Genomic DNA, 11,503 nt, shown 5'->3' on the forward strand with positions numbered 1-11,503 from the left:
TCTTTTTTGGTTTTTTTGTTGTGTTTGGTGCCTCTGGACATTAAAATATGTCCATGTGAATCTCACCTGGGTGAAATCGGCCTTTTTCTGCCTCTGTTTTCTGTGTTAAAGTGGTTAAAACAGGAAGAGAAACTCTTACCTTTGTTTCCGTTTTACAGATATATATCAACTGCAGTGTCACCGACGTTCCACATGGCGTCGCTGTCTGACCACTTTTGGCAGCACCTGACAAGAGACGGAGAAAAAACACTGTTAATGTCACATCAAAGCACATAAATGACTGACATAAAACCGGTATTTTTTTGAATTTGTACACTTATGAGTTTAAAACGTATTTCTGTGATAGTCCGTACTTCTGTCAGACGTTAATTCAGCTGGTTCTCCCGTTCCAAAACAGACACTCCAACCAGACTCGGTTAAGAAAAATATATTATTTATCGTAAAACATTCACAACGTGCTAAACGTGACTCCAAAACACAAACAACTAGCTGACTACAACTTGCTGAGAAATTCGGCGCATAAGACGAGTCAGTATTTCAGCCTTTTCAGTTTTTGTTTGCAGTAATTAGCCACAGTCGGATCGCAAAACTCACCGCGGGAGGACAGGCAGCAGAGAAGTGACTTAAACCACCAAAAAAACACCTTACATGGAGTTTAACCGACAGAAAGTGAGTCGAGTTGAACAGAAGGTCTCCAGGTTTCGCTTAAAGTCTCTAAATTTCGCCCTCCATCGACAGCACGAGCTTAAGGCATGATGGGAAACATCTGATCGATTGGTTGAGATGATGATGATGATGCCTTCTTCTTCTTCTTCTTCTTCTTTTGTGATTAGATAATGCCTCAATAATATGACTTTTTCTTTTTTTTCAACCAACCGTTATTCTGTTAACAAACTCCAAAATGAGACAGAATTCAACAAATATCAAAATACATTTATAATATCAGTTGAATGCGTTTTGGTAATAAAATATAAACAATGTACAGACGTATTTGTAGTTGGTTATAATACAAACGCAAGAAAATAAAAACAAATGAGTAGATAAAATGGTTGGATTTCTGATCAGACATCCAAATAACCTACATTTATGTTTTTGTAAATACTTTTGGTTATTTTGTTTCGATGCTTTTCTTAGAATTTAGTAATTCATCTATGAAGAGTGGTCATCAGCAAGTTTTCATCTTGTTTAGCCATAAAAATCAATTCATAATTTCCTTTTTTCATATATATCCTGCATTATAAATACAAATTTAATATCATTATGTCCAAATTTGGATGATTGAAAGTTTTTTTCAGATTTCCAGATTTATTTATTTTTAAAATCATTCCCAAACAAATCAGTTATAAAAAAAAAAAAGAGGCAAATAAACAACAACAAATGTTCTTGTTTTTATTGTGTCGATAAAATTGTATCAGGTAGTAACACGGCTCGCCACTAGGGGGCAGTCACGTGTTAGTAATGAGTCAAGTCACACTTATCACGCAATAAATACGTAGAAACAGGTGCGTGTTGAGAACATGATGGTTCTTTTTGTAAAAAAAAATAAAAGGGTTTAATAAACGTTCACACAATTAACACAAAAACACTCTTTCAAAATAAAGCGTCCGTCCAACTTATAAATGAAGGTCAACAAGTGGTTCATTTTCAAGTGTTTTGTTTTTATTAAAAACATGCAGTACAAAGTAGATTTAGCAATATTGCAACTTGTTAATATAGCTGTTACCATGGAAACCAATCCTAAAAGTTGCTGTTTTAATATTTCATTGTCATTGTAGTTTAAATATAAAGTTAAGAACAGTTTGGTGAAAATGACATTAATAATGTTCTATCTGACAGGAAGTAAAAGAAAAAATACCAACAGAAAAACAATATACAAAAACATCAATAAACGGGACAAAACTGTTGAAGCGAATTCACGTTAATTCATTCATTTTTGTCTGTTTTCGACAACATTTGTTCTGATTGAACTAGCTCATGTTAAATTTGATGAATTCAAAGCCTTAACATCGAGGATGACAAAAATGAAAACATAAACCTTTAACAGCACAATGTGAAAATATCCCGCGGTGCAGCAACAATTTATAATAATAATAAACCCCAAATTTAGGGAGTCACATTTAAACATTCAGGTTTGAGGTCGACAGTTAAGTTTTTAAAACAAACACCGGCCTCTTTAACGAGGATCAAATCAGCATTAGTATCTAAAAAAATACATATATATAAATCAAATAAATTCGACTGATGCTTTCACTTTCACGTGAAACACACGTTACGTAACTTTCAAAGATGCTTTTTCACTGTTTTGAAAGTGATTCGTTTCACGACAGTCATGTGACCTGGTGGCTTTTTAAAGGAACAGTTCCATTAAACTCCACCAAAAAAAACATTTCACAGTTACACAATTTCTTTTCAGAGGTTTTGTGTTTAATACCCATCACTGATTATAAAATACGACATGTTAAAAGTTTAAACCAGTGGCTCTTAGCTTTTGAGATGTTTTCCTTCGAGGTGCATTGCGCTCAAAAAAGTAAACAAAAGTTTGAGATGTTAACTCCATGAATTTTTTTCCCCGTGAAAATTAAAGGCGTGTCTGTGTTTCTTAACGTCGTAAAGAAAATGTTTCTTTTTCGGGTATTTTTAATCACGCTTTGAAGTTCAAAACAGTTAAAACTATAATAATTCCCAAAATGCTAAACATTCGACAAAAGTCCAACCAGAACTTTGTTTTTCCGTCTTTCCTCCAACGAAACGTCCGATGTATTTTTAGATCGTCCTGACTCCGAGGATGGGAACCACTGAAATAAACTAACTGTATATAAAGTATATTAAAACTGTTAAGGGCTGCTAAATGCATCAGGATTAAGAATCTAATAAATCAGATATGATTATATAGGACAGGAGTCACGTTTCAACATCCCCTTTTTTTTTTAAACAAAACAAAAAGACTAAAACCTTTTGAACATTTAGTTTGTTGGACTTTTACACTGAAAACTTTGAGCAGCATGAAGTGATTCAGGAAGTACTTTTACTTGTACTGGATTATTTTTTTTTAAATAATACATAAATAAAACCCAAATAATAAAATAAAATAAAAGGTGTGAAAACATCAACTCGTATATTTGGCTTAAATCTTTGCAAATTGTGCTTCAGAGTTCAACCTGCAGGTCTCTCAGTCGTACTGCGTTGGAAATAAAAGAAAACTGCAGAGCAAGGTGAGGAGAAAAAAAAGCCTTTTTTTTAGGTAATGTTGAAATGATGAAGGTAATAAACTATTCAGAAAATAAGACCGTTTTCTCAGGAAAGCTGTCGTCAGCTCCATTAATGCCGATGTTGGAATTTCAAAAGCAAATCCATCCAATAGTTGTCGAGATATTTTGGTGTAAAAAAAAATCAAAGTCATGGACTCACTGGGGAGAGAAAGTTTTCCCTCCCGACATAAAACATCTCTGAAAATCAAGAATAAAGTTCCTTCCAGGATAAAAATCGGTTTTACACAAACAAACGTTAAAGCCGTGATAAATACCTGCATGGAAATCGATTGATTCAACGGCCCCCGAAGCTACGTAGCTAACGTGAGCGAGTGGCTGCGATAGTTTCTACATCGAAGCGTATTCGGGCTTCACGCAAGTGCAGGCCACGGGGACGTGGAGGATATGCTTCCTGACCACGTATTTATTCTCGTCCTTCGAGCAGCGCGTCCTATCCATGACCTTCAGCGACACGTACACCAGCGCCGAGTTGTAGCTCGGGTTCTCTCTGTGGGGGATGATGCAGTGGTCACAGAGGCACTCGGCGAAGGAGATCTCACGGGGAATCCTGTTGTCGACCCGGTTTATGCTGGAAGGAGACGATCGGACGAGGAAAACAAATAAGACGTCAACCATCTCACGAGGAAAACCAGCGCAGCAATTTCTAAACCAACTGCAAGTTGTTTTGTCGTGTTGGAGACACAAACTGTCATCGCGCTTCGGTTTAAGTGGCTATTTTTGTTCGCAAATGTTTGATTTTTTTTTGGCGACACGATATTTGTGATCTCCCAAATGCAGAAGGGTTATTAGAAGGCGGCTTGTGATTGTGATAACCGGCTTGCGCCAAATTTTGTTTTTACCCCCAATTTCTTTTTTGCACCAGTTCATTTTTTTGTGCCGATTATTTTTTTTCTTTTTCTCAAAAGCATTAATTTGACATATCCTGGTTTTTAAAGTGCTGTTTTTTGGTCAGTATTTGCTCCCTGCAGCGCCGCCTGATGGTAGATACCTGTTGAAACAAGCTCCTCATTAACAGCGACAATCATTTCGTTTGAAAACATTAAAGAAACCACAAACATTATACACAGTGTGATCAGAATGAGCAGCGTTGACGTTTGTTTGTTTCACAGTTTTATGGAGGAAACGAGACTAAATGTTTCCTGCTGTTGAATTTATTATATTCTACCTGCAGCTATTAAATGTGCTGAGATGTTTTACACGAGAAGTTTTCAATCAAAAACAAAAAGACCAACAAAACAGCTCAAATAAAAACACTGCTGGGATACAAGTGAGAGTGCGTTTGTCCCTGCGCGGACTCCGTAGCTGCGTGCAGGACTTACCGGTAAACCCACGGGGACAGGGAGCGGAGGCTCAGCTCCGCGTGCGTCTCCTCGGCCACCTGCGCGCACGAGCGCGCGTCCTGCACGCTGTCCTGCAGCGGCTGCAGCCACGGGAACGTCTCTTTCACTTTGTCCCAGTACTCCCTCTGATACCGGGCCTCGCGGGTTTTCAACTGGTCCTCGCCGATGCACCGGGAACCGGCGGCGGCGGCGGGCAGGTTGTTGAAGACCAGCAGCGAGCCGAGGGCGATCTGGAAAAGATCCGAGAAAGAGACACCGGTGAGCGGCGGTCCTGAAGCCCCCGAACCCCTCGAACCCCCGGACCATCCTCGGAGCCCACAGCGCTCCCTCTGGTTCAACTCTGAATTACCATTTGCAGAAGGACCCAGGCCATGTTGACGCCGGACGAGCTGTGACTGTGGCGGCTCGACCCATTTGGACCGTGTTTATATACAGCATCCATAAATGAAGGCTGCCGCGTTCCTATCGGAAGAGTATTTCCTTCAGCTGAATCATCTCCGAGTGACCCCGCCCGGGTGTGTGCGTGTGCGCACGCGTGGGTTAATTGCATGCTATAAATAGATATACATGGAGAGAGAAAGAAAACACGCACAGTTTATGTATGTTCTGTCATTACAGTGTTTTCATGTATTTACTGTTTTTGACAGGAAGAGCTCATTAGTTTCAATTATTGATTTTTATTTTGCAAAAATAACAACAGTTTTGCCGGTTTCAGCTTCTCAGATTTGATGTTGTTGTTGTTGTTGTTGTTGTTTTGTGTGTCTTCCATCGATAGAAGCTGAATCCTTCGTGAGCTTTGGAGGCATTTTTCTCCGTTTTTCTGCAGACACCAGAACAAATCTAGAACATTTCTGCCATTAATAACATTCAGTCTCCTCCTGGTTTCTTTAAATGTGTTTTACTCTCACTTGCTAGAATGTAATCATAAATAGAAATAAACACTGTTTGTAATCTGGATGATCAGAGTACTTCTTCCACCATTACATGCTATAAATGTCACCAGATAAAAAAAAAAAATGGTGTTTTGTATTAGTGTTGCAATTTATCACATTATTATGTTCATTCGGCAAAATGAATCGTAACGTTATTATACAACATTGTTATGTTCACAATATATGATCTCGACTCATTATATGTATGGAGCACCTTTCAAAGTGCTTCACATTAGAACAACACACTAAAATAAAAGCAACAAATAAATAACAAAAGAACTGAAGATTAAATCAAATACAGGACTTAAAAAAACAACAACAATGTCTTAAGAATCAATAAACAAAATTCAAGAAAATAGAAGAAACACCAGGAATAAAAACAATAACAAAAAACGTTAAAAAACAAAAAATAACCACCATGACAATTATAATCAGCTGTATTATTCATGTATATATTAATATAGTGGAAATTATTCTGGGATGGACAATTCTGCAAAATTAGGTTATTTTGTTAGTTTGATTTAAACATTCTTGTTACTAATCCACACATTAAAAAAAAAAGACCTAAATATTCACAGGCACATTTATTTTTGGTATTTATTTTGTTGTTCTGTGTTTATCCGGTTGTTATTTTTAATCGCTTGCTTTTGCAATCGTGACACATTTATGAATCTCTGGCGTCCAGTTCAGGTTTTCTATATTTTGTGGCCGTAAGCCGACTTTGGATGTGTTTCTGTTCAGGACATGATTTTACATTTTTTCTCCAGAGTTTCCTTCCACAGCAGCCCTCTGCTGTTTGCTAGCGTGATGACGTCATCAGGAATGTGGCTCCCTCCTACTTTCCCTCTCAGGACTTTTTCTCTGTTTACACGGTTACCTCGGATCCACCAGAAAAAAGAGACCATGCATACCTCGATCTCCTGGCGGAGGAGCTGATAAAGAACCGGGGACACCACCCACCCCCTCCTCCCTCCTCCCTCCCCCCTCCCCCTTCCCTGCCTGGATATAAAGCATTTGCAACCTGTTTTTAGAAACAGAGAAAGCTTTGACTGCAGCTTTCAGTTCCTTGTGTTGGACAATGACAGTCGAGTATCAACTGCCTTCGGGTCACACCTCCTATAAAATGCAATACAATTTATATATTTCACAAATGGATGTCAATATGTATCAAACCAAAGTAAAAACAACCAACAACAGCTAAGGAGGTTAAATTAAATCACATTCAGACAAAAGTGCAACTAAATTTGTTTAAGTTTTCTTCTTTGGAGTTCATTTTTAAGTGCGTTCCAACTGGAGAGAATTTAGCAAATGGACATTCATGTATATAAATCATTTTATCGCGATTATTACGTTGTTTAACAAGAAATTCAATTTTTTTTTGTCCTTCAAAAGTTAATTATTAGACTCCCAGGAGAGCAGCTTCCTCTGGTAGTCAGGAAGTAAAGGTTACAGGAAGTGGGTTTTTCCCACAGTTTCATCATCACTCTGTAATGAAGGTATGTACAGTGTAAAAAAGTAAAAGCAGGGTTTCCTGACTCACACTGTTTCCTGGTGTGGAAGCTGACCAGCTATCTTTTTTTATTTAAATACATATTTTATGCACTGCTAACCAAGAGTGAGCTGGGGGGCGGAGCCAGCGGTGAATCGCTCCTCCCCCCGTAGTATTGATTTTTTTTGAAGCCCTGATCATCCTTCAGTCTTCTTCACAAGTTGCACACAACACAAAACAAAAATAATAACTTGCATATTGACTGCGAGGTAAAATTCAGGGCAAATAAAAGTCTCGTAATCGCAGCTCGTAAAGGTTCAAATGTGCCGAGTCCACAAGAAGCAAAACCGACATTTCGTTGGTCTTTTAGCGAATGAATTAAACTGAAACAATAAACGTGAGCTATTTGCTCTCACATACAGAATAATTAACTTTTAATTTAATTGAAAAATAAGAATTTAACCAGCGAGCCATTTGGCCACGCCCACTCGCGAAAACCACCAAAATACGTAATTTTTCTCCGGGAGTGACGCGTATGCCAACTTTTCATGAGTTTTTTGAGTATTTTAAGAGAAGAATAATAAGGCACAATAAAGAGAAATGAATTCCTTGAATTACCACTCGGTGCTCGGGCCCTAATTAACTATTAACCGCAGCGTTTACTCGGGAGTCCTTTGAACTTTACCGAACAACCCAACTGACTCCGCATCACAGTTACCTGATTGGTTCACGCTGCGGCTCATTCCTCCAAGTGCTTCTTGGCACAAGCGCCAGTCAAACATTGGTGGAGTGATGCAATATCACAGCAGTCTCCTCCCCCCCCCCCTCGGTATAAAGGTTTGTATCCTGGATTTAGACGCAGAACCGGCCGATGAGCTTTCACCTTGCTGACTTGCCGTTCTGCAACAAGTCACTCATTTGTGGTGCAATCCAGGCGACGCTCAGAACAGGAAACATGCCGCATGTAGTTTTTAAAACGCAAATTCAGCAGAAAAAAAATCACTTCTATCTCAAAGTGGCTTCGTGCACTTACTTTTATTTATTGTAGTGTTGATGAAAAAACAACCTAAAAAGAAGGCGCGAGTCTTCACTGTGTCTCCACATACCATCTGATTTCTTTTGTTTTATCTGCTAAACAAGCAACAAGGAAATACGTTAGCTTCATCCCGGAAATGAGAGGAAAGAAAAAGGGAATTGCCAGACTCTTGTTTCGCTTATGTTGGATCGCTGATATCCTCGCTCCTATTGTCAAAGTGGACAAAAGCTGGACTCCCAGCTCACTGTGATATTTACAAAGAAGCCGTGACTTCCTATAACGGAGCAATACGTCTGTCAAGAACAGATTACTGTTCTGAGATTATTACAGAGGATGCTGGAAACTCAAGAATATTGTTCTCCACTATTGAGCAGCTACTCAACACTAGCTCCGCCCCCTGCAGGTTTCAGCATCACCATGTGAAGAACTGGTACTGTTCTTCAGAGACGAAGCCACTTCAATCAGAGCCGGTGTTGCTGCTGATGTTAACACGGATGAACTACAGAAATCTTCTAACATAGATGTAACCATGGAAACATTCACCTCCATCACATGAACTGAGCTTTGTAAGACTCACTGGGTGTAACTCCTCCCCTTCCTGTGTTGACCCGATGCCAACAGCGTTTTTTTAAGCAGATATTCAACAGCATTTCCAGTCACGTCCTCCAGATTATAAACACCTCACTTCAAACAGGCATTTTCTCAGACGCCTCCAAAACAGCTGTTGTAAAACCGTCACTGAAGAAACCCGACCTCGATACGTGAAAAGATAGTTTCACTGCAAATAATCACACATTGAAAGGAAAGCTCAAAACACATCTCTTTACTTTAGTCTTTAAGCAGCAACTCTTGAAGCTCTCTTGGACCTGCTATGATCTTGAACTACTGCGCTTTTGAAATGCATATTGTTCATTTTATATTTGAACTAGTGGAGTGAAAAAGTGTTTGCCTCCTTCCTGATTTCTTATTTTTTTGCATGTCTGTCACACTTAAATGTTTCAGATCATCAAACAAATTTAAATATTAGTCAAAGATAACAAAGTAAACACAACATGCAGTTTTTAAATGAAGGTTTTTATCGTTAAGGGAGAAAAACAATCCAAACCCACATGGTCCTGTGTGAAAAAGTGTTTCCCTCTAAACCTAATAACTGGTTGGACCACCCTCAGCAGCAACAACTGCAATCAAGTGTTTGTGATAACTTCCAACGAGTCTTTTCCAGCTGTGGAGGAATGTTGGCCGACTCATCTTTACAGAGTTGTTGTAATTCAGCCACATTGGAGGGTTTTCCAGCACCAACCTCCTTTTTAAGGTCATGTCACAGCATCTCAACAGGATTCAGGTCAGGACTTTGACGAGGCCACTCCAAAGTCTTCATTTGGTGTTTCTTCATCCATTCAGAGGTGGACTTGCTGCTGTGTTTTGGATCATCGTCCTGCTGCAGAACCCAAGTTGGCTTCAGCTCGAGGTCACGAACAGACGGCCGGACGTTCTCCTTCAGGATTTGTTGGTAGACGGTAGAATTCATGGTTCCATTGATCACAGCAAGTCTTCCAGGTCCTGAAGCAGTAAAACAGCCCCAGACCATCAGGAGAAACAGGACAGAGGGGGAGGGCTGAGGTGGATTCAGAGATGTGATTGGACCGGCCCGCTGTCACTCAAGAAAATGACCCAACGGGCCCCGTCTCTACTTTACAGTCCGGTCGTTGGTCCCACGAGTTTTTTTCTACACGTCAATCAGCCGATAGATTAAATTTCAGAGATTAAAACATTTCAGAGTAACTGTTGTGTTAATATTAGTCAACAGTTTAAGAGAAGTGTGTCGGCTGGTGTTCATGATCCATGTTGAAGTCTTAATCTAGATATCTGATTGAGTAATATTCTCTCTCACACACACACACACACACACACACACACACACACACACACACACACACACACACAAAGTTTTGAAAGTTGGTGCCTGACGCATGTGCAAGGTTTCATGAGGTTTGGAGCATCGTTTAACCTTAAACATCAACTTCCTGTTTCACGGCGAAACATCAAACTTAGCCGCATCGCCCTGGCTATACGATATACTATAAACTATCAACTATATACTATATATGCTATACTATATACTATATACTATATACTGTATACTCTAGAGGGTCCAGCTCGGCCCGTCGGATGACTTTGCTCAGTGTGAAAATTACAGAAAGACATAAATTGCATTTCTGAGAATATGGAGGTTTATGAGTACAAACGTTTCTTAATTTTTTTAATCAATCCAGTAATTGCTTCAAAAACAGCGTAAATGCGACGTCTGCTCCGGAGGCAGCAGCGCTCGCTGCTCGCTTTGTGACGCGTTTGACGTCAAACGCGTCACAAAGCGAGGGAATCTGCAGAGGAGAGCCGGGGCAGAGAAACAGTGGGCTGATGTCTGAGTTTTTGCTCTTTATGTTTCTAGTTTATTGTAGAAAGACCTTAAAATAGGGTTTATCAACCAAAAACCTTCACCAATGATTGAAACAGAGAAATATTGTCGTTATGTATGCGTTATTATCCTATGATTTTACTGGTCTGGCCCACTTGAGATCAAAGTGGGCAGTATGTGGCCCTTTAACTAAAATGAATTTGACACCCCTGCTCTATACTCTACTATATACTATGTACAAAAATGAATTGTGGGTCACTTTTTGGACGACATGACTTTTTTTGAATATTTCGGACAACAAACTTTGGATATTTTTTCATCACTTTTTGGGGTATCACCTTTTTCTAAACTGACAAGCTCAAGTTACTTATCACTGTGAGGCAACTGCTCTAACCAGTGCACAGTGAAAAGTCTCTTTTGGACTTGTCTTTTGGTTTGGTATTAGTATGACTGCGTGTACAAACCCAAACCTGTGTCGCTTACCCTTAGAGGAACTCACCTCAGGAGGTCTCACCCTCCATGAACCATGTGGCTTACACTTAGAGGGACTCGCTCTCCGTGAACCATGTGTGTTGGCGGAGCTCGAACCCATGTCTTCATGAGGTCGTTTCCATCCCAGAGTCGACGCCGTAGACGGCTGGACTATCTCCGGCGCCGAGTTGTGGCAGGAGAAAGGGTTTCAGGGAGTTCAACCAGCCGACAGTCTGGTTAACTCAACAGGTAAAAGATTCTACTTCACCAATGTTGTTATTAATGGTTCAGATTCCACCTGTTGATGGTGATTCAACTGTTAGTGAAGTTTAAATGTTTGGAGGAATTGAACAAGTTTTGCATACACTACACATTACAGCAAGATATTTAATATCACTGCAGACCCCTTTGAAAACACATATATGCAAACCATTTCCAGGGAAGATTGGTGGCGCAGTAGTTATCACTGTTGCCTCTCAGTAAGAAGGTTGGGGGTTCAATTCCCCCCTTTGGTATGTCTTTAAAAAAAAAAATCATAACATGTCATCCA

The 11,503-nt window shown here is 39.6% G+C and overlaps 1 protein-coding gene across 1 annotated transcript; it reads right to left on the minus strand.

The window, feature by feature from the left end:
• Positions 1 to 1,637: 1,637 nt before the first annotated feature.
• Positions 1,638 to 5,334, minus strand: LOC138213867 (uncharacterized). Its single transcript, XM_069175183.1, has 3 exons — positions 4,959 to 5,334; positions 4,589 to 4,839; positions 1,638 to 3,837 (listed from the first exon to the last, which is right to left on the minus strand). The coding sequence occupies exons 1-3, from the start codon at positions 5,157 to 5,159 to the stop codon at positions 3,597 to 3,599; spliced, it is 693 nt and encodes a 230-aa protein (XP_069031284.1). The 5' UTR covers positions 5,160 to 5,334; the 3' UTR covers positions 1,638 to 3,596.
• Between the last annotated feature and the right edge of the window lie 6,169 nt (positions 5,335 to 11,503).

This window comes from Embiotoca jacksoni, unplaced genomic scaffold (assembly GCF_022577435.1).
Source record: "Embiotoca jacksoni isolate LCO1_2020_lvr unplaced genomic scaffold, fEmbJac1.0.p SCAF_64, whole genome shotgun sequence".
Lineage (NCBI taxonomy): Eukaryota > Metazoa > Chordata > Actinopteri > Embiotocidae > Embiotoca > Embiotoca jacksoni.

Bases quoted from the DNA above. Each gene is read 5' to 3' on its own strand.
- LOC138213867 (XM_069175183.1), bottom strand. From the start codon at position 5,159: ATGCAATTAACCCACGCGTGCGCACACGCACACACCCGGGCGGGGTCA. The intron at 4,840-4,958 runs GTAATTCAGAGT...GATCTTTTCCAG, and splicing joins CCTGGGTCCTTCTGCAAATG to ATCGCCCTCGGCTCGCTGCT. The intron at 3,838-4,588 runs GTAAGTCCTGCA...GTCTCCTTCCAG, and splicing joins CTGTCCCCGTGGGTTTACCG to CATAAACCGGGTCGACAACA.